The sequence below is a fragment of the Athene noctua genome, chromosome 2, assembly GCF_965140245.1.
Source record: "Athene noctua chromosome 2, bAthNoc1.hap1.1, whole genome shotgun sequence".
NCBI lineage: Eukaryota > Metazoa > Chordata > Aves > Strigiformes > Strigidae > Athene > Athene noctua.
Genome location: NC_134038.1, coordinates 137,924,698 through 137,952,660, shown reverse-complemented (window position 1 = coordinate 137,952,660; position 27,963 = coordinate 137,924,698). Strand labels below are relative to the sequence as shown.

General features: G+C 40.1%; 1 protein-coding gene across 3 annotated transcripts in view; it reads left to right on the top strand.

Annotated features, from left to right (window-relative positions):
* RAPGEF5 (Rap guanine nucleotide exchange factor 5) overlaps positions 1-27,699 on the top strand; it is a 163,744-nt gene extending 136,045 nt beyond the window's left edge. For all 3 annotated transcript variants that reach the window (XM_074900403.1, XM_074900404.1, XM_074900402.1), the window contains 9 exons: positions 1,330-1,427; positions 3,165-3,287; positions 4,489-4,667; positions 8,949-9,039; positions 11,654-11,704; positions 12,796-12,883; positions 16,191-16,255; positions 20,662-20,716; positions 24,032-27,699. In XM_074900403.1, the coding sequence (XP_074756504.1) occupies positions 1,330-1,427; positions 3,165-3,287; positions 4,489-4,667; positions 8,949-9,039; positions 11,654-11,704; positions 12,796-12,883; positions 16,191-16,255; positions 20,662-20,716; positions 24,032-24,150 (869 nt within the window). In that variant the 3' untranslated portion in view covers positions 24,151-27,699. The remainder of the gene's footprint in view (positions 1-1,329; positions 1,428-3,164; positions 3,288-4,488; positions 4,668-8,948; positions 9,040-11,653; positions 11,705-12,795; positions 12,884-16,190; positions 16,256-20,661; positions 20,717-24,031) is intronic.
* The last annotated feature ends 264 nt before the right edge of the window (positions 27,700-27,963 follow it).

The window sequence follows — 27,963 nt, the reverse complement described above, 5'->3', positions numbered from 1 at the left end:
AGAAACGATTGCCACTTGGCTGTTCAATAAGAAACAGTAATTAAAATAGAGGTACAATAAGACTGTCATTTGTACATGACCATTTTAACCCCTAAAATTTTATTTAGTCACATTGCCTGAATTAATTGGAGATACCACAATTTCAGTGTCTTTGTTCTTATAAACACCAGCCTGCCATGCTTTTTGTTTTTTATCTGTCTGCATGACTCGGAACTGTTGTGTGCCGTCCACTTGGAGAGTAGCAGTATGAGCATCGGAGAACATGTTTTTAATGTACTCCTGAAATAACCAAACAACTTCTTTTTTTCTTTTCAAATTACTTGAAAAAGCATACTGGTAGTTCATCATAAATGTATCTTGGTGTCAGTGTGAGCATGGATAAGGGAAAACAGTCTGAAATGATGTTTAGCATTCAGACTCCTCCTGGTCCTACTCCTTCCTCACAGGCAATGAAAAGTCCAAGGTAGCTGTCAACATGCCTGTAGTGCTTTTGGGTCTGTGTAATACAGTTGCTGTAATCAAATCTCATGTGTCAGATCTCCAGAAGATTACTTGGAGCTTGCAGGAAGAGACAGTTTACCTAGGGCACTTCTATAGCTGTGTTCTGAGTTTTGATTTATTTTTCCCCACACCTTTCTCTGGTGCATCTAAGGTTGCTCAGAGATGAACCAATACTCTGGAGTGAAGAAAAAAAAAAAAAAGTCCCTTCTCTTTGCTACCAGTTTGGTGTGTCCTGCTCTTTTACTCAGATGTTTCCTAAATTAGTTACTTTAGGTCTAGAGGAATTTCTGTAAATACTGTATTATAAAGGACTCTTCAGCTCTGTTCCATGAGGTGCATTTCATGGTGTTGGGATCCTTTAAACCTCTTTTTTTGTTGTATGTCTGTGGCTACGGATGACATCTCCGCCTCTGCTCTTGTCTGCCAGTGACAAGCAACAGCTCAGTCTTTAGAGGCCAAGACACTTTGCCCTAACAAAAATCACCACATTTACAGCAGATACACTGAGTTGAAATGAAATGTTCTGTAATGCATAGGAGGTTAGACTAGATGATTTAAGGGTTTCTTTCTGTTCTATCCTATTTGAAGTCCAGGTTGGAAGCAGATGCTGAAAGTTTTTGTGGTCTAGTCCAGCATCAGAGACATCTTGCCTTTATTGTGCCTGAATAGTGTGGAGATGATGGTCCCCATAGGGACTGGATTTGATACTCAGTTACATTCTAAGAAGTTGATGTGGCGTTACAAATATATTTGTAATGTTTTTCTTATTTATATACAGCTTCTACTCCTTTTCTAAAGCTTTTGTGGTTTTGTCTTCTGTTTTTACAGAAAAACAGGAACTGCAACCAAATGACTTGGCTATCTCAAAGTCTTTTGAGTCATCCAGCCGTATGTTTGTCTACCGAAAAGATCTGACTGATTCTTTGGTAAGAATCTGTATTGTATATGTCCCACTTTTTATTTGTTTGATTCCAGATCAAGACCTTAATATTCCTCTCGGGCTTTTTCAATGCAAAATTTATTTTTTGCTTCCTTAGTAAAGCTTAACTGAAAAAAAAAAAATCTTTCACTAACAGCATTTGACTGAACAGTAATAGAATTTGTTTATCAATTTCAGATAGACCAAAGCTTCTGTACAGCTTAAATTGTTCAATCCACATCAGCCTGGAAAAGCTGACTTGTGCTTGTACAGGACTGGATGGGACGAGGATTATTCAGGGCTGTGTAACTTTTTCCCCCACCCCCCACCCCCATTGTGCCTCTGTAACACTTAAAGTGGCTGGTTCATAATCATACAAGGTGATAGACAAACTCCATGGAATTAGTACATGTAGAAATAGATGTTGTGGGAGTTCTATCGAAATTACTGGGCGTGTGACCCCAGTGTTGTGGCAGCCACATGGTCAGTCTGTGGCTGGCATATATCACTGGCAGTATGTCCTGTCCCCTTCCTTCCTTATGACTCTCTGTCTCTCCATCCTCTTGCTAGTGCTGAGGAGGGGAGCGGGTTGAAGGGCAGCAGGTCTCTCATTCCCTCTGTCCTCAAACTGGGATTGCAAACTCTCCACCCATGATTTCCCAAAACCTCAGTGAGGCAGTAACAGTCAGGCACTCAAAAGATTACTCTTTCACTAGTTTGCTGATAATTATGCAGTTGTTTCAAGGAAAGCGCAGGGACATGGCAACTGACTTCTGCATGTTGTCAGTGCTGCTAGCATCTGTGCATTCATCCTAGGGATGAGAAATGTCTATTTACATTTTGTTGGATCAGTGTGCCCCGAAGAGCTGACACACCGCTATCATTGTAATATGTCACCCCCATTATCTGTGGCATTCTAGCCACCTCTAAAAATGTGAATATTAAGGGAAGATTTCCAGTGCAGACAGGTGACAGCCAATCTAGTTTCATTAGTTACATGATAAAAATCGCAAAACTTGCTGTAACTGCCAGAAATATAGCACCAAAGTAATGGCTTAACTGATAAGAATAATCTTTCATCTTGGCAGATGGTTCATGTGCCAAGTTTCAGACTGATGAAGTAAAAAAAACCCAAGAGAAATGCAAACCTTTGAAAATCCAAGCTAATAATGGAAATGTCAAATGACCCTTAACGCCAGCAGTACCAGTGCACTCCACAGTAATATGCTGAATAACTTCTATGAATCAGGACCCACAGTATTTTACTGTTTGTTGGTGATTACATTTGGAGTAGATTAATCATCAAATGTATGGATTTATCTTATATGTAAAGGTGGATTGGTGGGCAAGTTCTAATCTGGTGTGTTTGCAGAATGATTCCTTTATCTTATAATACAAAAAGTTTGTGGTGTCTTAATCTAGATTAATTTTTCTGATGGTTTCAGGGTTTTTATTTTCATTATGCTGTCTGCTTGGTCAGTGTTTTATACTCAAGGTTTAGAGAAAAAGAGAGAGAGGGAGAAGGCCAAATCCAATAGAGTCATTGATCCTGTTGACCCATTTCCTGTTTCAAGCTATTTATTAAATAGGCTGTAACTCCTTCATTCTGACTAGTGGGGGGAAAAAAACCCTCAGAGTGCACTCAGAAAAGATTACTTAGCTCTGGTACCTTGGTCCAGTAGTTGTTTCATTGCAGAAATTTTGGCTTTGCTGAGGATTTTTTTGCTCTTGGCTATTGATTTAGAACCCATTTGCTGAAAATGAGGAGTTGCAGCAAAGGTCGGTGAGAATTTTGGGAATCAACACCTGGGATCTTGCCTTAGAACTAACAAACTTTGACTGGAGCCTTTTCAATGCCATTCATGAGGTAAGAAGCACCATGTCTACTTCCAGGTATATTACTCTCATGCAGCACTGTGCCGTTATGATTCATTTTGGAGCATCAGTATTCCTTGATGCTCAGTTCACCATCATGACAGCATGATTTGGCAGCTTTCAGTAGTGGTGGCATTGAATCAGGTCCAAGAGATGTGTTGCAATCCTTGATACTGAAAAAATTTGTCAAAGGTTTGTAACTTCCCTGTTCTGGGGCATCTCATATGTTCCCTGTATACCTGGTGGGTCTTATTGAGATTTGCCTCAAGAGTAGAAGAGCAGGATTATTCTCTAAAAACTGTCTGTGTGAATATGTTATATATGCAAATTGTCCTTTGCACTTGATAATGTTCCAGAAAATATAGGATTCTACAAATAGGTTTCCTTGATATCACTTCAACCACAAAAGAATTCACTATTTCAGCAATTTAGATGATCACATTACTGTTCTTGTTAGGTTTCAGTGAGATAAAAAATACTGGGCAGGCTTTATAAAATGGGATAATGACCCACTTCAGTGCCCGTTGGGTTGTTTAAATGGCTTTGATAGGTTCTGGTGTGAGCTGCTGAGTAAAATACACAGTTAACAGTACAAAATGTCACTGGAAAATATCATTCACTGAAAAGCATATTGGCTTTCTGAGAAAATAAATGGGAAATTCCCTTGCTTCTCGTCAGATGCTCTCCTTGATCTTTCATTTCAGGTTCTTTTATTCAGGTTAGACACTTGAAATCTAGAGCTGGCCAAGTAGAGTTTTTTGCACAGAAATCAAGACCCACGCCTCTGTGGATGAAACTTAGCCATTTTTAGGAAGAAGTTTGAATGGAAATTTTTCAGATTCTGAAATGGTCCGATGTGGTTGGTTTTTCATACTGGAACAGAAGTGATAAAATACAGAATGAGATACATTGTTTATGTCCTGTACCTGGCTGTAGCCAGAAGTGGAACTGCAGGAAATCTCACAAGAAAAGCATGTCTTGCAGGACTTCCAGTCCACCTGCCTACTGTAATAAGCCTCTAGACTTTGCTAAGACAAACCTGACCTTGAATCATTTGTGATTGGCTTATGGATAATGAGAAAATAGCCATTTGTAACCAGGTCTTGTTTCAAAAACATACTTCTAAATAATTCATAATTCATTTACATTTAAATTGTTTTTATATCCCTAATAATGTTGTCAATGTCTTCCAGCAAGAGCTTATATACTTCACATTCAGCAGACAGGGCAGTGCTGAAAACACTGAGAATCTCAGTCTTCTGCTTCAAAGATGCAATGAGGTCCAGCTTTGGGTTGCCACCGAGATACTCCTTTGCAGCCAGCTTTGCAAACGTGTACAGCTAGTCAAAAAGTTCATCAAGATTGCTGCCCAGTAAGTTGCTAAAGTTATAACAAAAATCCTTGAATTAACATGCTTTATTTGGTGAGAAGTAGGTGCAAAAGCAAAGAAAGAAAACTGTCATCCTATGTTTTAGTAGTGTAGTAAGCACGCCTAGAGAAAACAGTTCATAAATAACAAGAGCAAACACTGGCCAAAACTAGATGTAGTACAGTATATGCTGCTCACATCTTCCCCAGCAGCTTAGCTGCTGTATCTGCAGCATCAACTGCAAAATGCCTGATGGTGCAGAGATATACCTCCTTTCTTAGCAGAGATAACCTGAGGACTGTCATACAAAATTTTTTGAGCATCAGCACAGTTATTCACCAAAGACTACAGAAACAAAAAAACCTCTGTTATAATCTTAAAGGTCCTACCTCTAGAGAGGAAACTAGTTGCAGTAAGCTGTTGCCCTATGTAATCCTCTCTGGAGTGCTTGTCTGTTTATTGGAGGTGGGATGCTTCATCAATTAGATTTAATGGTCTATTACCAAATAGTGCTGGCATTTATTTCTTGGAACAGAATACAGATATATACTATAGACAGAGAGTTCTTTTCTCTGTAATCACTCTTATTTTAGTAACCAAGGAAATGGCGCAATTTAAATATGTTCAACCATTCTCCTCGCCTCTCCACTTGTTGGTCTTCTGCAGTATTTGAATATGCATGTTCATGGAAAATGTATAATTTGTTCCCTTCATCGACTGGGTTGATTTAATTTGCAAGGCACTTACATAGAAAGGACTGTTCTCTGCTGAAGCAGTGCCTTTGGTGAAATGAATTCTTCTAATCTAATCTAGTGTAACTCATAAATGTGATTCAATTTAGTTTGCAAGTTGTATGGTATCCAGTAACACATTCATTTTCTTCTGTATCGATGGCCAAGTTTGGTCCAATTACATAAAAAAATGGTTGATCTGTGTGCCTTGCTTGCACCACAGTAGCATTAATTTGCATTCCAGGAAAAGTTTCGTCTCTGTTCCACATGAGTAGGGATATATTTGTCACCAGACTGAAATGTTGCTCTGTTTGAATTAATTCCATCTCTGTTAAGTGAAAAGCCAGAGTTGTGGAGACAAATACAGTTGTCAGTAATCAGTGGAAGGCTCTCCCAGTGCACTGTGGAAGCACCCATCATCATAGCATGTATGTGGTGAAATAATGGATACACAAATAAGTGAGTGTGTAGTTTGCTTGGGATCTTCTTTTAATCAGAAAAACAGCTTTCTAAAAGAAGACATTATCATATATCATCAATTCTGGAAGAGTTGATGAAAGAGGAATAATTAGAGTGGAAGGATTGTGTGCTGAGTACAGGAGGATATGAGCCAAGCAGCCCTGATAAAAGGCAGAGAGCCGTGAGCAGCTCTGGCTGCTCACTATTCTCTGCTCCCAGACTGAGCCAGGAATTGGTGTCTCTTGACTTTCAGATTGTCATCAAAGCACCAGGACTAAGATCTGATGTCCAATGCTTGTGTGCTTCACTGTTGAGGAACACCTGAAGAAGGAAGGCTTTTACACAAGTGTATCAATACATAAAAGAGAGACAGAGTTTTTGAAACCTACACTTCTGTTGATGAGCCAGTCTAAAAATCTAAAATAGAAAACAAGTGATTTGATAGAGAAAATGAATTAGCATGTTGTTAGAACTGAACATGAGGGGGGCAGGGTGTGATAACAGGGCCTGTTAGGAACAAGCTCAAGGGAAGCATGCCAAAACTTGAAGGATGGTGGACTGGTGATGGCTCTCCCTCTGCCATTTCATTTGAGAGAAGGGAAAGATGTTTAGGAACCAAGAAGGACATAGAGTGTATTATCAGTAAATTCACAGATGACACCAAGTTAAGCGGGAGTGTTGATCTGCATGAGGATAGGGAGGCTTTACAGAGAGACCTGGATAGATTGGATCGGTGGGCCAACATTAACGGGATGAGCTTCAGCAAGGCCAAGTGCCAGGTCCTGCACTTGGGCCACAACAACCCCCTGCACGGCTACAGGCTTGGGGAGGTGTGGCCGGAGCTGTCTGGAAGAAAAGGATCTGGGGGCTCTAATGGACAAGCAGCTGAACACGAGCCAGCAGTGTGCCCGGGTGGCCAGGAGGGCCAACGGCATCCTGGTTTGTGTTAGAGATAGTGTGACCAGCAGGAGTAGGGAGGTGATAGTCCCCCTGTGCTCTGCACTGGTGAGGCCACACCTGGAGTGTTGTGTCCAGTTTTGGGCACCTCAATACAAGAGAGATACCGAGGTGCTGGAGCGAGTGCAGAGGAGGGCAACGAAGCTGGTGAAGGGCCTGAGAACAAATCCTATGAGGAGAGGTTGAAGGAGCTGGGACTGTTCAGTTTGAGGAAGAGAAGGCTGAGGGGAGACCTCATCCCTCTCTACAGCTACCTGAAAGGACATTGTAGAGAGGCTGGTGCTGGTCTCTTCTCACAGGTGGTAAGTGACAGAAGAAGAGTGAACAGCTTTAAACTCCAACAGGGGAGGTTTAGACTGGACATTAGGAAAACAAATTTTCACAGAAAGAGTGGCCAGACAGTGGAATGGGCTGCCCAGGGAGGTGGTGGAGTCACCATCCCTGGATGTGTTTAGGGGTTGTTTAGATGAAATGTTGAGGGATGTGGTGTAGGGGAGAACTTTGTAGAGTAGGGCGGGTGGTTGGACTCGATGATCCCAAGGGTGTTTTCCAACCTGAATGATTCTGTGATTCTATGTTGAGGAGTTAGAGAAATAGATCAGCATAGGGTCAGAATAAATGGATTACAACGGCAGCTCTCTTGCTTCCCAAATAGTGGCTGACTGTAAAAGATGTACCTTCTCTATGCAGTTCTTTGTGAGAAATGGGCACATCCAATAGACTGCTTATCTAGGCTATGCTGGACATCTTTCTTGTTTTGGAATTAGTTACCTTTGGGAGCTGCCTAACTTTAGTGATAAAAGGAGTCTACGCAACAAAGTTAGGATTAACTTTTAAGACAGCTGAACTGAGAAATACACCATCACAGTGGTGAGTAAAAGCTTAATAAAACTTGTAATAAGTGCTGGCATGTTTCCAGTCTAAGGCCTCATCACTTCTCCCTGATGATAAATCCCAGTGAATGCAGTGGATTAATTCGTACTTAAAATTATCTTAAAAGAGGGTTCTCACTCTCTCACACACACACATATGTATGTTTATAGTGGTTTATAGAACCTGCAAGAGAAAGGGGAATCTTTTTGTTTGAAAAGGACTTAATATTTCAGGATTTCCAATTTTCTAATGGACTAGAAATAAGCAGGGTCTGATCTTATATAGTAAAATGTCAAAGAATAGAGGTATCAAGCAAATTCCATAGGGACCTGTATTGGAAACAGTACTAACTGCAACTAATTTATAGGGGTATGTAAATTGAATGTTAATCAGATTTTCAGACAATAAAAATGATGAGGGATTGCAAATGCATTAGAGGATAGAAAAAAAAGATCTGAAAAGTCTAGTGGCATGTGCAAACAGCAATAGGATAAGATTTAATTTAAGATAGATGCAAAGTAATTCAGCTAGGGAATGCTAATACTTAACTGAAGAAATAAATGCCTGATTGTAAAGAACAGTACTGTGACAGAGGTCCTTGGGTGATAATAGATGACAAATTAAAGGCAAGGACAAAGTGTGATGCTGTTCCAAATAAATAATTTCATATTTGTTTTATGTTTACATAGGAGAAAGATGTAAGAACTTAGAGCCTGAACAGTAATTATGTTTCTCCTTCCCTCCCCACTGTCTCAATACATGTCCTTGGTAAGAATGAAACACATGAGAGAAAAGTTAAAATAAATTACAAAGAATTCAATGAAGGAAAAGTAGATTGCAGGACCACAAAGAGAAATTGAAGGAACCGATGTTGTACAATTTACAGAAAAGATGAAAAAGGGGATGAAAATACGTACAATACAACAGAATAGAGGTCAAGGAATTATCGTCTGTGGTAAAGGACAGCTGGGAGTAACTTGAACATTGAAAAGGGAAAATTACTTCTGACAGCAAAGGGAAAAAATAATCTGCCAACAACAGTGGTGATGAGACAGTGGAACATTTGCTAAAAAACTTCTTAGAGACCCCATCACCTAGACTGCAGGTGGTCATGAGAGGACATTTAATGAGTTCATTATGTGTAAGACGACTGTACTTTAGTGCTGAGGGTTGAAATGGGACTCAGTAACCTAGGATACCTGTGCATTCCATTTATCTGAGTACAAAAAAGTCAGAATACAGTGTTTATATTTTTATTCCACAGCTGTAAAGCCCAAAGAAATTTGAATTCATTCTTTGCTATTGTTATGGGTCTCAACACTGCATCTGTCAGCCGGCTGTCTCAGACTTGGGAGGTAAGATACATCTTTGTATCTTTTAGACCCTGTCAAAACCATTTCTCACAAAGTTTGTATACTGTTGAATTACCTTTTCTTTCTAATTACTGTTTTTTCATGCTGAAATCAAACATGGAATATTAGTAGAGAAACTTCTCCGTGACTTGAAACTTTAGATACACAGCTATTCAAATAAAATAAATGTCCTTCCAGAGCTTTTAAATAAGAACAAACCAAGGAGACCTTACCCTCTTTAAAAAAAAAAAAAAAAAAAAAATAAAAAAAAATCAGGTAAATTATCCTAGAATTTAAAGTAGTTGTCAGAACAGAAAGTCTTACACAGGTGGCTTCAAACAAGCAATACCTTATGGAATAATTTTTTTAAAAATTGCAAAGTAGAAATAAACCCTCTTTAATTCTTCTTTATCAGCTCTTTTGCAGCTGCTCATCTTGAACAACAAAGTTAGGAAATAGGCCATGAATAAGGAGCATACTGGAGAACAGAGATTATCTGCTAAGGAAGCTACCAGTTGCTAGAGGGAGCATGGGATGTTTAGAGGAGGATCCTACTGTGATCTGTGTTTATATTGTGGATTTGTTTTTCTATCCAAGTAAATTATTGAGTGGTAGTATCTGCAAGCTTACTATATCTGCTGATGAACCAAAAGTTGCAGAAGGAGTACTTTAGTGTGATGGGGTGAAGCCTTATCCCTCCCCCATGTTCCCAACACCACAAGCAGGCAGTACTCAAAAAATATCAATCTGTAATACAAAGTGACAGACAACGACTGTGATCTCCTGCCATGAAGATACTCTTGAGCACCAACAGCTGAAACCAAACAGCCATCAGAGACTTAGAAACTTACCTAACACTGTCCAGAGCAAAGTCTTCCTTCTTAGCTGAAATCATGCATATGGAAACATCACTGTGTATGTCAGTGGCTTTGGCACAGAGAGAAGCAAGGGCAGTGACTGCTTCTGTGGAGAGAAGTTTCCTGGGACTGAGACAGGCAAGGAGGAGCAAACTTTAAATGTATAATAAAAATTTTAGAGAAAAATACATACCTGAGGACGACAATACATAAACCCCTTGTCTCTCCTATTTCTAAAATGCTCCTCTGGGGAACATTTGCCCTTGCCTGCTCTTAGGTGTTGCCTTCATCCCATTTCTCTGGGCTTTGGTAGGAGAGTGGAAGGGATAAGGTATTGCATCAAAGGCAACGAGTGGCAATGTTGTAGATCTCTCCCACACAGAAGCACAGAGAAGTCTGCTGTGTGGTGAGACCTCTGGAGGTCATGCGCTGCTGGTGGACTTCTGTCAGGAAAAGCAGAATATATTGCTTGTTGGAACAAGGAGTGCATCCGCATATGTACTGTTGTAAATATGTCACATTTCTGTGTGAAATATTTATGAAGTCACATGCATATTTTTTTTATTTATAAAACTTCACTGCATGGGAAGTTTCAAAAGCAGAAGGTTATTTGCATTAGTAATGTAATTTCTAGAAAGTAGAGCATTGTTTATAAATTAATTACTTACACATGTAAATGAAACCTTCTGAATTTAAGCAACCATTTAGACACTCAATTATATTGGCTCTGCACTTGAATTCTTAAACAAGTAGTATACTCCTAGACATATTCTTCTACTTTTTTTCTACAGTATGCTGTGTTTTAATGACCCTAACTTTCCCTGATTGAAGATACTGAGCATATGCAATTGCAGTTCCATGTTCAGTTATTTTAGCATTTTCAGCACACAGCACATCCACTTAATCTTAATTGTTCTAAATCTCTTTTCTCTCAGTAATGTCACTGTGGCTGTCAGGGTCTAAAGACAAGACAGGATTTGTACTAAGAGGGGATATCTTTCACTAGACTAACTAGTATGGTTGGAAAAAGCAGACAGGCTTTAAGGTCCACACACCATTCTTCAAGTTTGAAATACCAGCAGCAAAATTCAAACTGAAGAACAATTGCTTTGAGTATAATGGGGTGAATCCATTAAAACATCTTAGAGATGAAGTGGATGCTTGTGGAGCAGAGTGGGTGTTATCATATGGGGCAAGAAATTAGTTTGTGCTTGGACTCCCTTGCAAGGTGTTTTTTAAGGAAGGTTCTCTTTCTCTGGCAGCAACAGGTGCCAGTAGTACCAGTGGTCAGCCCTGGGGTGGTGCATCAAACAGCGCTGAGTATTACGCCTGTTCATTTCTAGAACCCATGTTTTAGGGGAAGATTGGTTGCAACAAATTATTTAACCTGGATGCAATCACAGTGTCTGAATTCTCAGCCTGTGTTACTGTTTCTAACTTGATACGGGTATTAAGGTAAATGCAGCAGACATGGAAGCTAGGGAAGAAAATAAAAACAGCTGCTAACAAGCAGTTTCCATAAAAGAAGGATGCAGGTCCCCAAGGTGGGCTGCAGGGTCTGGTGCCTTATTGGCATCACACTGAATATGATCTGTAATTGCTCTTGGAGCTGAGGAGCAGAAGTGAACTGTCCAAGAAAGTGACAGGTGCTCCACACATGGCATTCTCATGGAAAAAATGTCTCAGCATTTTTTTGCCTATGTGTGTTTGGGTTTTTTTAAATCAAATTTACTTTTTTTTTCCTGTTTTCTCCACTTCAGAAAATTCCTGGGAAGTTCAAGAAACTTTTCACTGAACTTGAAAGTTTGACGGTAAGTACGGCGTTGACAGCAGAATGACATTGCTTGTCTTTACCTGCCTTCCTTCTTCCTAATTTATTTGGAGGCTGCTTGTTATTATCTGGAGCTAGAACTTGTCATGTCAGATCTGTGATTTGCTGAAGGCCACGCAGCTCTCTAGAGCTCAGAGGTGGTCTCCAAACACAAAAGGAAAAAGGCTGTATTCCTGACAGCTGGATGAAGGGCAGAGAGGTGAATGTAGTGTTGGTTCCCTAGCATCAATTTGGAAGCTGTTCTTTTGCTCTGGTGGTTAATCAGCCTTTATCCAAAGCAACGTGCCATGGATCAGGAGAAGAGGAGGACAGCTGAAGTTTAAAAAAAAAAAAATCAAAATCAGAGGCTAAGGGTCTTTGTCAGCATTATCAAAGCTGAATAAACAAGTGTTTCCTCTGGCTGTCATGGAAGCGGGTGCATGGTGAGATCACTGCCTGGCGCGGGGAACATGAGATCCAGCCTTTAATGGCTGTCACGCTTCTGTACTTGGAGTCCTTTATAAATTAATGTGTTTTCAAGGTTGTGTGTGAGCTGGTATACAGAAACATTCATTTATATGGGAAATTGAGATGACTTTTTGAATTACTTACACAAACCACTGAAACATACTTCTCTTATTTTCTTTGAAAGTCTTCAATATGCTGTATTGATCCGAGAGCAGTTTTTATGGGGATTTTTTTGTTGTTGGGTGGGTTGGCTTTTTTTTAAGAAGAAATTAATCAACAATACATTCTGGGGTAAATTTTGTGCCAGACTGTAAAATGAAGAGATTTTGATAGTAGAAGTTTGTGGGGAAATTACAGAGCAGTCCCAGTGAATCTGTTCTGCAGCTTACTCCCATTTTAGCACTGCTTCATCTAGAGGAACGTAATTGCTTTTGTTTCTTTCACTGTTTACGTTTCCTGTTCAGTTTAGTAAGTCACCTAGCTTAGAAAACCTTTATCTAGCTTGTTTCCTGAAGAAACCTTTTATGTCTAAATCATGTTCACATCATAAGCTCATAATGGATTTAGAATTGCTCTTTTTATAGCCTATTGATTTTTCTCTCTATTATCTAAATCGTTTTGTAGGATCCTTCTCTGAATCATAAAGCTTACAGAGATGCATTCAAGAAAATGAAATCTCCGAAAATTCCCTTCATGCCCTTACTTCTGAAAGGTAACATTAAAGCTTGGCTGCTCTTCTTCGTTGTGGTTAATTAAAAGAGGTGTAAGCTGGCTCTTCCTTCACGTGGTCTTATGATAATTAAGTGGCAGTTGTAGTAGTGTCTACAAGATAGCACTTGGTCTGAGTAATAAACCGCTGCCTTTTAAGACAGGGGGAAAATGGGAATTTTCACACAGGTTTTCAGACTTCAGTACCTTCCCATCAGGCATGGCTAGAGCAGTGTGCCAATGCTTTGGCCACATCCTCTTCCCTAGAGAAGCGAGACCTTGCAAGCCCCGGAGCAGGGCTGCCCAGCTGCGCTGGGAGCATCCGCACAGGTGGCCTCAGCCATGCTGCTGTTCGGAGATGCTTGTCCTGCCTTGCCAGGGTGACCCTACTTGGTGTCACCCTGAAGGCAGAACCTGTCTGTCTATCTTGAGAGAAAGGGATTTTCAAGCCTCTTATAGGTCTGAAAGAGATAAATAAAATTTTGCTATTAAAAAAAATTATTTTAAAGATCTGTTAAGACAAAATACAACTACTTGCTCAATGCAGAGAACTGGGCAGCTAATTAAGTGACAGGTATTTCAAATATTCCATTGTCTTGGAGTCATTAATTATTAATTGCCTTGTCTTTGAACATGGCAAATTCATTTGATTATTCCTGTATTCTGAAAGTGTTCTCTTTAGGCTGTTTATTCCAGCCTGCTGCTGCTGCTGCAAGTTTAAAATGTTTGAAGATGGTTCTCCAGATCAGTTGGTGACAGTTCGGGAGCCATCAGGCACTTCCTCTCTTTGCACTCATCAAAGGAGTTTGCGTTAATTCAGATGGATACGATTATCAGGGCTTCAAAATCTTTATTTTTTAAGTGTTCTCAAGTATGTCTTGCCTGCAAAGGCAGCAAACACAAACAAGTAACTTGTAGCAATGATGTTTGCACAGCACTACGATATAGTGTGTAAAAACATGCACGTAAGCAGCATTCATGTCTCTAAAATATATTTGAGATAGCAATAAGACTTTGCACAGTAATTTTCTTCAATACAGCAATCCATAAGGAGATTTTGCCAAGGTTGGTAATTACCAAAGTATTGCACAGTATGTAGGACTTCCTTCCATGTCAGGCATGTTTGTATTAACGCTGTTAATGAACAGACCAATGAAATAAGCATGGATAGCATAGAAATCATTAGTAATGCAACAAATTACAGTATTTCAGCATAAGAGAAACAAAAGTAGTTTCTAGAAAAAAATTAAAATCATTAATACACTTTAATTATGAAAAATAACTTTAGAGTATTCTTTTAAAGTTAATTAAATTTAAATACAGAGCTCTCTTACAGCGGACAGGTACAACTTCTGAAAATCAGGCATATTTTTCAAATGTGTAATAAAATACTGTGATATACCCTTACAACCTAGCTCAGATGCAATTTTCTGCTCCGCTGAATTTATCTAGACTCTTAGTTGTTGGCTGCAAAGCAAATTTCTGTTCCTTCCACCCTCAGAGATGTACACGTTGCTGTCATTGACTTAAAAAGCTGTGTGGAAATTTCTGCTTCTATTAGAAGTTCTCTATTAGACGTGACTGACAGTTTTTAAGTGCATTGATACGGAGACAAGTAATGCCTGTGTCCTGAAGCTACGTCCTTTTCCTGTCCCTTTCCCAGAATGCCCCAAAGCAGCCCAGCAGAGGAGGTATAGGAGGCTCTCTCCCTCCTTTCCCCTGGGTTTTAAGGATCCTCCGCAGAGACAGGGAGGTGTTGGCAGCATCAGTGCCTGCCCCACTTGCTCAGGGTGGCCATGGCCGGGAGGCAGCCTCCAGCCCAGCTGCCCTGGGGGCGCAGGAACTCTCCATCACCCCTCACACAGAGCTCTGCCTAATGCCTCTCAGCCCTGGGTTTCCACCATCATGTGAAACTATTAACATTTCCTTTCTAAGCAATTACAAAATGCCCCTCAGGCACAGAACAAGTCTTTGAAACAAGAGGAAATAAATCACGTTGGCTGTTTTGGGGGAGGATGAAGGTGGTGGTGGGGTGACAAAGCATCCCCCAGCATCAGCTGCAGGTTCCCACTTCTAAAATCCCATGAAACTAGGGAGACCAAGTGAGCATCAGAGGGAGTCCTAGAGATGAGCACAGGAGAAATGCTGAGATGCACAGTTAGACTGGTGGGTTGGGGGTTGGCACCTCTGCCAACAGTGCCATTTGCCTGCTGGCAGACACAGCTGTGCCTTTTAAGAAGGAATGGTATAGGAGTCCTTTCTTGTTACAGTGGTGCTATATCCTCCTGGTACTACTGGGTACCCACAGATCCAGGAGAGCTGATAGGGGACATGGTGGCGGTGCTCCTGCTAGTATTTTCATAACCTGGAGGGTGCACAGAGTCAGAGCTTCAGCCCCCTCTGGGACTCTGTCATGTCCTTGATATTTCATGTCTGAGATAGGTCACACTTTGTGTCCTAATATGCATTAGAAAAATGGAGAAAATGACCTCAAACTACTGTTTTAATTGTAATCTTAATTTAGCAACATTTGTTTCACTTGATATTCCCTCTGCTCCAGTTCATTACACTGTGTTCAGATCCCTTCCTGGAGCCAAATATAGACCTTTTCCTTTTCCTCTCACTGACCTTTTTGTTGCCTTTACAAATTTTCTCCAGCAACACTGTGTAAAAGTATTTTATCCCCTAACCATAATGCTTATTTCAAGCCTTTAACTTCAGTTTGGTGGCTTGTGTTTAACCTCCCCAGCTGGCCATCGCTATAGCCTGTGTCTCTGGAGAGGATGTTAGAATGTGTCCCACAGAGAGAGAAGAAGGGGAATCAGAGTCAACTGATGGCTCTGACCCCATGGAGCTCTGGGCTCAGCCACTGGCCAGCTGCAGCCCAGCCACAGCCGTGGGCAGTATGGACGGATCGGTGTCGCGGGGTGCGGAGAGCAGGCATGTCATGCAGGGCCATCCATCCCTCTGGATGCCCCCACCTGCTCCCAGCCATCCTCTGTATGATGTGCACCCCAGACGTAACACAGACCAGGTTTAGTAAGAAATCTAAGAAATTTAGTTTATTTTGGTAAGAAATCTTCCACTTGAAAATTCTCTTGTTATAATGATGTGTATATAGTGGTGTTATCTAATAATCTCTGCATGTCATCATTATACCAGGCTTTTGTTCCACTGTTATAAGGTATTGTGTCAATCCTTAATGGGATATTTTCCTCTTTTTTTCTTTTTGATGCTGCTTAGTCATTTTATTTCTTTGTTTTAAACAACCAAGCTCTGAAAAATAATTATTTTTCCATTATTTTTTTCAGATGTAACATTCATCCATGAAGGAAATAAAACTTTTCTGGATAACCTTGTTAATTTTGAAAAGCTGGTAAGTTAATTTTGTCCTTCCTGTTTTTGAAAGAGATTCACATTCTGTTGTTCCCTTTCGCTTCCTTACCTTTTAAGATGAAAAGGTTTTCTTCTGGCTTAATCAGTAAGAAATAGACAGGGCTAAAAAGAGCAAGCAGGATAAACCAATCAACAGTCTATCTCCCCTGCCCCTTTCCTCTGCTCCTCTCTCTCCTCACTCCTTCTTTCCCCACTTCTGTGTAAAATGGCTAAGCCAGTGGTGGCCAGCATCACTGCCACACAGTCTGCTCTTTTTTTTTTTTTTTCCCCAGTGAGATCTATGCCTTTGCACCACCTTGTAGACTATTTCTCCTCAGTTAAGTTCTCCTGCTTCACCTTCCTCTGATTTTTTTTTTTTTTTCTCAGGGCACTAAAGAAAAGGTTTCTCTAGTTTATCACTTGCCACTGGTTTCCTTATTCCACGGATCTGAAAAGAAAGCAAAATTTTTATTCTAGGTTAGATGATGAAGAAAATAATGCCTGAAATCTGAATTAAACTGACTGTAAATACCACTGTAGAAGGGCACTCACTGACACTGTGTCTTTGGCCACATCTACTCTAGACATATGACATCTACTCTGGCATGATATTACTGATAGAGGTTTGATTTATCTGATTTAGATATTTCATTTCTTTGTTGATAACATTTTTGTAGCATTGAAAGCCACAGTTTATATATCCGAATAGTGGTGGAGTGGAGAAACATTTGGATTTTTTTGTTGGCCTGGAATATTTGATCAAGAAAGCAAAATGTTCTTCCCAGTTGCTCTAGATGTGCCACAGGACTGTGAGTTCAGATGGCTGTGCCTGGTGAATTGTTCCCAACTAGTTTCTCCATGGGTTTCTACTTGTTTGAGAATGAACGTGCAACCATAGAGTTATTCATGAACCAGATGTTGAACTTATTTTCACATCCTATCATAATGTATGTTGTCTTTCAACTTGCAAGCAGATGTAGACTTTGACTTTTGAACCTGAGCTCCTCTTTTTGTGTTTTCTATTTGATTTCTCTAGCTTTTCTTGTTGCAGAGTTTACAAGAACACTGATTTGCATTTGATGAAAGGTTTTCTTGTCCCAAGTCCATTAACTGTTTGACCTTTAGGTGTTTGCATAAAACTCATTAGCATGTTCTTCTTCATTGCCTCTCGGAAGTACATCCAATTAACATGTAAATTAAACTAGCTCTTGATGCACAGTAATTGTTACTAAAATCCCCCCACTGGCCCATATATTTATTTAGTGAATATGTAGGATCTGATTCTTGTTCCAGTCTTAGCCAGACCTTGTTAGTTTGTTTGTTTGTTTGTTGTTTAATCATGTATATATTTAATGTATGTTGGGCTTGCTGGGTAAGATTTCCTGTCCTTTCTGTCACCATTGTGTCTCCAGAAGCAGTGGGAGCTTTGCTAATTGACTTCAGTGAGCCAGGATTTCACCTTTTCCAAGCAAATGGATAATGGGCATTTTAAATGGCGGGGGGGGGGGGGGGGGGGGGGGGAGTCTGAGGTGATGGTGTTGGGGTGAGGGTTGTTCAAATTGACACTTCCTCCAAATTACTAGTCAGATCATGCCCTCAGGAATGTGCTGTCTCATGGAGACCTGTGTACATATGAATGCAGGCATTAGTGCAAGCTTAGGAAGTGAGTGCTTAGGAGAGATTTAAATATGAGTATAGTGGAATCTCAGGCAGAACATGTATTACATTTGGATGCTAAGGTGTTTAGTCAGTGGGCATGAACATACTACCAAGATGCATCACACATGATCACTTACACATCAGTTCATGTTTCTTTTCTAATTATAGGGGCTTTGTCTCAAGAAAGAATGTCTTCCTTGGTGCTCTATACTGTGCTGAGCACTTTCTGGCCTCTGCTGAGAAAAATTAGGATTGACATTGAGTCCTGCTTGGTTTGGATCAAGCCACTGAATCTCACCTGCAAATTTGCTGTTGGAGAAAAAAAAGAAAAGAATCATTCTACCCTAGCAGATTACTGCTTTGGGGAAGGAACTTACTCAGTGTCATAAACGCATAGAATTTCTGCTTAGGAATTTCAAAGCAAAGATGGTTTCTCATGTCTCCATTTGGATCAGCATTTTGAAATATTTAATTTCTGCATTAAACATCTCACTTGAGGGAGGACTTGTCAGTCTGAACCATTGTTTCTCCCAGCTATATCAGTTGGTTTAGTAAAAGAGATTCTCTCTCCCTGCAATCCCTTCTTCTTTTATATTCTTTGACCATCATGGCCTCAACAATCTTACCGTAACTGAATTTGATTTGACGTGACATGGTTGCAGTGAAGACAAAGTTAATTCAAAATATAAAGAAGGGAATTTACAAAGAGAACAAAATGAAATGATCTTTTGTCTCAGGAATGTTACCTAGTTTTAGCAACAGTTCAAAGGATTGCAGTGGTTTATTTAACTCCATGTTGGATAAACTGTAGTCTAGAATAGTGTTAGATTGATATTTAGTACCATACCCACTTCCTCAACTAAATCTGAAGGAATAAATGAAAATATGGTCTTATACTGTTGCATCTCAAGGTATTTCCATGGTATTTACTGGGCTGCTTCACTGAAACGTGACTTTTTCAGGTGTTTTTCTCCAGTCAACCATCACCAATATTTTAGCAATGGCTTGTCTTAGCCACATCCCAGAAAACTAATATAGTCAATGGCCATTACCGTTTTAAATAACACCTTCTTACTAGCACATTTATCTGTAAAAGACTGTGTACACGAAGCTGAAGATTCTCAACCCCCACCCCCCAAATATCTGTGCAACTCCCAAGCCTGAGTTTTTGCTTTCCTCAGTTAAAAGAGTGCTAATGATCCTAGGTAGCTGTTAGCCTGAAAAGCCACAAGAAATGTATATTCATCACACTAACACCTGTTTAAACAGTCAGGAAATAGTATTTGCTTTGCAGATGAATTGGCTGATTTTCTGTGTTACAGTTGGATCCCAGAAAGTTGTTAAAACAGATAAATGCCATATTAGGTTACTAAAGTCAGGAGATTTGGGATTCTTCTAAGAGAGTGTTACACAAAGAGGTTCTTCTGTTACCACAGCGTCACCTTCAGAAGCAAGTCTTGGGATGGACCCCCACACTACTGACTACAAAGGAGAAACAGCAAAGAATGAGAGTGTGTGTAATAGTGGAGTCTCTCTTCTGAAAGTCAAATGCACAGGGCATCACAGCTGCAGCACGGGTGGAAGTTGTACTATTGGTCATGAAATCTAGATCATCCATTAGAATCAGTGCAAGTACATCAGCACAAGAGATTGCAGGATTTCATGGCAAATGAAGCACAGTGGGTAACAAGAAAAATTTGGATTCACTCAGAGAATACAAGTTTCTGTTAAACGTGCTCTTGTGATAAGCTTTTTGTGGAGGAGCCTTGTAAGCTGCTCCCAGGGTGTTGAGAGATGAGCTGTTCCATGTCATTCTGGTCTTAAACATACCCTTCTCAAGACAGCTAATCCTTTCAGCCTCTGATTATTTTTGAGGGAGACGTGAGAAGAGCATCAACTGTTTCCATGAGGTATTATATCATTCCTGCTAACTGCAATTTGCTTAAATTAGTTACTAGATTTGGTGAAGAGTTGCAACAGAAGCAACTGTAAAATAAAAATAATACCTCAAGCACTTTATGGGCCACATCTAGCAAAAATGAGCACATTCTACTGATTTATAGTGAACAATTAAAGTTTTCATAAGTTGAAGACCTGAGCCTGAATGAGAAACCAAACTCAAACTGTTTTTCTGCTAGCACCACCTTTTCTTAAAATAGTATAGTCTTATTTGGTATGTGTCTGCAGAGATGTCAGGGTGCTTGCTCTGCAGCATTTAGGCCTAGCTGATACTGGTGCCTGATTGTGCTAGGTGCTATACAAGTAATACACTGGGGTGCCACAAAAGGGCTTACAGTCTAGCTAGACAACATGTGAAGATCAGGAGAGGTTGCAGACTACCAATTGCCCTGGATAATGCACTAAAGCTGGAGGTTGAACCCAGAAGCACCCACCCACCCAGTCCATGGGACTTCCCTGCTGTAGGCTTTCAGTTTAATAAAAGTCACAGGAACAAAAATAAGCAGTTGTTTGACTGTCTTTCATTACAAGCTTCCATGGGCTCTTAGGGAGTTGTTATCATTTAATCTGTGTGATACCAGTAAGAACCTTTTAGACTAACCCTGTTTCATGCTATATTGTCACTAAGATAAAGAACAAAGTCTCTCTTTGCTGTCTTCACTTTCTACCTTGCTATAGATGCTTTTTGCTGTACAATGTAGGGCGAGGAGATTTTTTTTTTTCAGGATTTTCTAATGCCCGAATCCATCTCAGATTTTTGCACTGATGTTTTATATCTTGTCTTTGCAGCACATGATTGCAGATACTGTTCGGTCATTGAGACATTGCAGAAATAACCAGTTTGGTGAGTAGCCAAAATTTGCTACCTATTTTGCATTTGTACAGCCTTGAGGGTTCTTTTTTTCTGCTTTCTTTCCACTTGATCAGGTTGGTCAACAATTATTTAACCAATTGGCAAGAGAGGGCATCATTGTTGGAAGGTCAGCATAGTGGTAACCACAGTTGGATGAAGTTTTACTTTACAAACTGTTTGTAGGAACAGCTTCCAAATTTTTAATAAATTATTTTTCTGCAAAAATTATTCACCTCTTCAAAATACTGTGTAAGAGCTGTACCAGCTGCACTTAGTAATGGAGGCCTCTGATGTATGCTGCTGTTTCTCACTTTCCCAGCTATAACTGAGTTACTTCAGTCTCTCCTGCTAGTCTGTGTGTTTTGGTAATGGATTCACAGCTGTCTTGGCTTCCAGTAGCTAAAAGATGGTATTCATCACCATAGCTTTTCACTTGGCTTTTCACCAAGAGCAATTGTTTGCTTAGCTTTGGTTCTTAAGGACATTTTGCAAAATGATAGACGTCTTAAAGATACTAAGATCCTGTGGGTTTCATGACGATAGTTGACTAGGTAGAAAAAAGGGGTTTGTGATAGTACCTCTGGTAGGGGAAGCCTGCAAAGAGAGCTCTGCCTGCTTTGGACACTGGAGGATCTATGCTGATGGTAATGGTCACAAGTGCCTCATCTGCACAAAAGACTTTTGTGTGTTTCCACCTTATTAGCCACCAGAGAATCCAACCCTAAGGGACAATGCCAGAAGACACTATGTCACTTTGTTCTGCTACTCACAGAGGAGAAACCTTGTTTTTTTCCTTCTCAGCATTTCTCATTCTCTACAGAGAGGTTAAACACAGGAAGGGGGACCAACACAACACTACTTTAGGATGTGGTTAGTTTTTAAGCCAAACCCACTAAAGATGTCATTTATTGAGGCCACTAAAACCTCTTTTCCAAAGAGAAGTTTAGAACTGTGCTGCAGCCTTGGGGAAAAATGAGTCTGAATAATTTCTTTTTTCCAGCTGAATTTTTGGCATCTGTCAGCATGGACTCCAACAAAAGGAATAATAGTTATAATTTTGTGTATAAATACATGTACCTTGGAGAATGATAGGTACTGTTAAAAGCTTTGCTGAACATTTGTTCTGTAGAATTGCCATGTATACATGCAGTCTTTTTTTTTAAACAAAGGCTGCTCAGTATTATGGTTCTTGTGTTATTTTGAGATATATAAGAGAGGGAGGGGGGAGAGGGAGAAGGATGTACCTTTTGTTTTTATTCTATTAAACCAGTTACTGAAGGAAGTATTGATTAATCCAAACCATGCCTCTAAGTTAGAATGTCTCTTATTTGGCATTATAAAATGTAGCATTGGTTCCTTTTTATGATGTGAATTTTTTGCAGCTTCTCTGCAAATCTTGCATCTCGTTTTTGCCTTTTTTTTCCCAAGCGGTTTTGTAAGTGTTGCAACATAAATCCAAGGTTAATACCTGAGATTTATCATATAATCTGGTAGTTTGAAGTACGTGATTGTTATTTTATTTTACCACAGACTTGATTTATTGTGAAGCTGGCATTTAAAAAGCAGCTTATACAGACATCCCTGTAGGCACTTTTTTTTTTTTTTCCTTAAATTCGTTTAGGCATGAAATGAATTCACTGAATATTTATCGAGACTTTATGGACAGTTTCCTTTTCTAGTGGGCTTATTTTGCTCTCAGGAATGTGAATCTTTCTACTGCATCAATTCCTAGATTGGCCTAAAGAGCAGCAGGCATCTCACTGTAGGAAAGAACTCAAACAAAACTAAGCAAAGAATATTATTATTGTTTATGAACTGTATCGTGTGTATTGGGCTTGCAGGCCAAAATCTTTTGGATTAGAAACTGGTTAGGTTCCAAGCAAGACTGAAATGCCTTTTTAATGGAAATAATACTTTTATATCCTAAATCCTGAAAACAAATAATAGCATTTTCAAAACCAGGCAAAGCAGCCTGAGAAAATAGCATAATTCAAGTTTTTGTCATTTCAGGTGTTAATGAGAAATACAAGTTTTCAATTTTTCAGTATGTTCAGCACAGCTGCTGGGATCCTATTCCCTTAGAAAAAAAGGTCATCTCTCTATCCCAGCACAAATTTATCATGTTGTCCTGTTCTCTCCCACATTTCTCAAGTTAGATAGCTGCTCAGAAATAGCTCCTAAAAACAGCTGCTCGGGAGCCCTGTTAGCAGCTGCACACAGAACTGGCTGCAGTGACATCCCATGTTACCTACACAGCATCGTACAGCGCTCTTCAGAAGCAAGTGGGATGGTTGGTTCCTGGAAAGCTTCTCGTGTAGCCGGAGAGCGTGGAGAAAAGGATGAAAATGAAACAAAGGAGAGAGAGGGAATGTGCGAGTTAAGCTGATTGGTTAGGGGAATTCTGAGGAGTTTTCTTTCTTAATTTATGGTAATGTTATTAAAAATTCCTTGAGGACATGGACTTGAACAGAGCTCTCCAACCTTCATTCGTCAGCAGTCGGCAATGTGTGGGAAACATATTTCATTGCTTTCTTTGCTTGTCTTAATGGTCTTGTACCATGGGCTTGGCTTTTCCTTTTCTACTTCTGCTGGTCACCAGCCATGCTGTGGGATTTCACAGGCAGCGAGTTCCCACAAGCCAATGTCAGGCACAAAGCTTGTAACAGAAAACATCTGCTATTCAAGCCACCCTTCAATTTGTCTGTTACACAGCTAATTCTTCTTGCCGTGTAAACTCCTATGAAATGACAGCATGACTCTTGTCTCTGTTACTAGATCAGAAATCAAAAGCATAACAGATCAAAACGCGTGGGCCTGTCAGAGCAGCTTTGAAGAGCTTTCCTACCCATCTGCTGCGCTGTCACCTTTCACCTGCTCTGAAGAAAATTATTTGGGGCCTGCTGTTTTGTGTATTTGTGCTAAGGTTGTTTAAAAGTTACAGACTGGGTCACCCACTGCTGCTCAAGGTCCTGTTGTGCCTGCCAGAGCCACGGACAAAGGAATCCTTGAACCAGTCTTACAGGGGACGGACTGCATGTACTGTTAGCAGGAGTAAATCTTCCACTTGGGAAGTCAGCTCCTTTGTGCATGCTGGCTGCCTACTTCTTTCTTTCTTCTCCCCTTTTCTGTATCTAGCTGTTACCTCATGCACTGAACTTCAACAGCAAGTCTTTTGGATCACCAGCCATCTTTCTGGTGACTGTCTAGTACCTGACAGGTTGGCACACCTGGGTCTTGGTAAGGCAAAGGGCAGAGAAACACACAAGGCATGGCTTTCTGATCCATCCTCTTTCTCTTGTTTTACAGGCAATGAAGTTCCTTCGAAAGAGCATCATGAGCTGAAGCCATACGTCCATCACCTGCACGTCATCGATAACCAGCAAGCTCTGTTTGAGCTTTCTCACAGGATAGAGCCGCGAGTGTGAGCGTACACAGCTTCATATAACCTTGTAACTGCAGCACTTTGAATTAAGTGAATGTTTATGCCAAGCATGTTGCTTCCCTATATGAGAACAGTTTACTGAGTTTTATCAGTAGCTCATACAACATGTGCAGGAAAATCAGGCAGGAGCCAGCAAAGGAGCTGCTCACAGAGTTGCAGGGCAAGCTTGGTGCCAATCCCTGCTGGTCACCAGGACGGAAGGGAGTGGAGCAGCATCCTTTGAGCTCAGGAGCTTGGTTTCTGTGAAAATATTGTTTGGTCCAGTGTAGCTTTCAATGCAGATTCTGCCAGTATTAGAATGAAAGAAATCATCGTGTCACAGCAGCAAAACATTTCAGCAAGCAACATGCCCCAAGGGGATTGATTCTCAGTTCACCGCAGTACGTACCTCACTAGTTCAAGGTTGCCCGAGTATTGTTGCCAAAAATACTGTGCAACCCATGCAGCTCCCCTGAGTTGTATTTGATTTAAGTGTGGACAACCAAGAATATAAAAAGACAGCGTACCAAATGAAACTCAAGAGTGCGTTGTGATGTGGAGGTCAGCAGTAAACAGTTCATGCTGTTATGGCTCCTTAAGAATCTTTCTAAAACACACTGTAAGCACCAATCCACTTTGGCTTCAGTTTATGGACACAATTGTTTGTACACTGAAAACATGTTATTTCCTTCCTTTTCAGTTATCTCAGATTACTGCAGTTATCTGATACCTGCAGTTAATGTGTTATAAATTACTATAGCAGGAGCTTTGTTTTCTGCTTGGATTACAGCCTCCGTGGTGTCTATTCAGAGGCAATGCCTAGATCCACCTACATTCCTAACACCTCCTGGAAATACTCTTTCAGCAGGTAAAATTTCACCTAGCTTGCACACAGTTCTAGTTTTTAAAGGGTACACCTTACAGGTTACCAGTGTAATTACCTGTATACACACACCGGGCCCTCAGCATCAGGGTCCCTTTACTGTTTCTGTTCCTCTCACACCCCTCCCCTAGCCATTTTTCATGTAGCTAAACGTACTACTTCTGGGTGTGTAGTGAGGCAGCATTTCTGAAGTCTTGTCTACAGTTGACCTACATCTAAGCACCACCGTTATGATAGCTCTGGTTTTCAGTGCTAAGAAGTTGCCCTGAAATAATGGAGTGAGTGCCACAGCAGCGTGTTACGCAGTCTGGCACGTGTTTGTACACTGACTCACGGTAACGGTCCCTTTGCAGAGCAGGGATGATACATTGCATTGCTTGCCCATCTCTATTGTATGTTTTCCACATGAGGAAGACTTGCAAGAAAATGCTCCTTTACTCAAATGTGGGAATACTGAAGTAGCATGCTCTTCATCATTGTGTTATCTCTGGTTTAAAGGGATTTAAAAAAAAACAGCTTTAACAAGTAGTCTGTGGGGGAATCTGTAGAATGCATTCGGTTTTCCCATCTGTGACATATTGTATAGATCTATTGTAAAGGAAACAGATGTTTCAGAAATGTATTTGCTTGTAATTTGTTATTATCAAATATTATATGATTTTTTTTTTTAGAAAAAAAAATCTTCTTTTTACCCAGTAAAAAGAAAAAAAAAAATAAACTCTTGCTGGCCATGGAGTAAAAATTTCCTATGTTATTCTGTAGATGTGACTGCACATACTGTAAATAACTCTTTTGTGCAAACAGACCAAAACTTGTTCAGATGAGGATACTAGCTGCAGTGGGCTCCTTTTTGCAGTGTAAGAACACAAATCAGATACAATTTGCTGCTTGCGTAATTGCAGTTCTTCCTCTGGCTACAGCATTCCCCGAATCCCCACCCTAGCCGCATTACTTGGGTGGTTTGCTGGGTTTTGAGCTCCCCCTTGTGAAATTTTTTATTGTGGCATTATTTTTTGGAGCCTGTATGTAGACGAGCCTGCATGCTTTAGATCATGTGGTGTAACACTAGTCCATACGTTGTTCTGTTGAAATCTGTGGGAGAAGGAACATTAGAAGCTATTCAGGGTGAGAAAGTGAGACTGTTTCTCAGTTCACTGCACTTGGCTCTGTGATAGTTTTGGTAGTTACTGCTGGTGAAGCAGCAGTGGTGCCAGAGAAGAATAAAAGACAAGGAAATTAAAGAGGAGGAAAAAAAAAAAGAAGAGAGGGAAGGGTGACTCTGTGCTCAGACTTTGATTTGAAAGCATGCTAGAGCTACCTTGAAGGCTTCTCACTCTGCCAGTTCAAAATTGTTAAAGTAAATGGATGGGTTAACTTGTACCAGTAGGAACTCTATACTAAATGAAGTGTGGTCTACCCCTTGCAGCTGGCATAAAATTGGTTTGAAGGCACATAGCCAGCATTAACTTCGTTATCTGTGTTGTGGCTAATTAGACTACCATTTAAAACTTCACAAACTAGTTTTCATAGTGGCCTGTATAACTTGGATATAAATTTCTGTTCTGAAGGGCCATCACGGGTGCATCAACTTCACACTGAAAATACAGACCTTATAACTGTTACTGTAAAGAAAAGGCAAATAGCCCAAATCTGTAGCTAATGTGTATAATAAATAAAAGGCCCTTAGAATCTTTGTTGAATGGGTGAAGTATTGCAGAGCTGGGCTGCAGGCTGGCAGGCAGCTTGAAGGTGTGGTGGTTGGGAGAATTGAAGTAAACGCTGTGAAAGGGAAGGGGAACACTGTACAGCCTTTGCCAGGGTCCAGCACTGGTGATACTGTGTGATTTTTTAATTTAAGTTCTTCAATAGGGCAATTACGTTACGTAGGATAAAATCCATGAATCTTGCAAGTTTAGTTTATCAGAATCATACCCAGGGTTAAATAATCTCCATATTTTCTTTAGTAGCTAGGAGCAGTAATTAGAGAGGACAAAGGAAAAAGCTGGGTCACTCTAAACCTCTTTGGTCTGGGATTTTGTTGCATCAAATTTAGACGTTTCTTTGACACAGCTTTTTGATTCTAGCCCCATCTCAGAAATAAATTGCTTTTGCGTAACAGTGGCAAAAAAAAGATATTACCAGAAATAACAAGACGTGCTGCTGTAAAATTACAAAGATAAATGTAAATACTAAACATTTTAGCAGAGTAATATTTATTTGCATAGCCTATTTATTGTCATCTTATACACTGTTAAATACTGTGATGAAGTCAATGAACTGAGGTAAGAACACCTGCCTGTTCCATTCTCTCTGAGTGCCGTAATGCTGTCAGCTTGCATTAAAAGTTAATAAAATAGAAAACCCCAAATCAAGGTATTTACCTAACTTCTCAGGGACTACAGCTAGTAGTTATCCACCATTATGAGACCTGGTATGTATGAAATAATCTGATTTACCAGAATTAATGTTGCCAATGTTTTTTTTTTCATATTTCATGCTTGTCTGCCTCTGTACATATTATTGTGTTGTGTATTTATGAGAGCTAGTAAGCAATAATTTATATGTCAAAATGGCCAAGCAATACAAGGTTAAAACTTGTAGAAGCAACTGTTACATTTATCTTGCATTTTCCAGTGTTTTTTAATATTGCTTTTAAAAATATAAAAACTACCTTAATGAAGTCTGGGCTCTGTACCTTCATGCTTATCACATGTACTTACTGTTCTAACTGGAATATTTTACTTCCAGTCACTGCAGTTCCACAAACCCTCACTGCATTCGCAAGGTAGATATAGACCCATGTAGAGGCTCAGGAGCCTGACCCTGTTCAGAGCTGCTCGTCCGTCCATCTCTGGTAGTGGGACTCAGTGGTACCAATGTTTCAAAAGCAGGGATGAGGTTAATGGGGTCCCAGCTGTGCCTTATCATCATGGT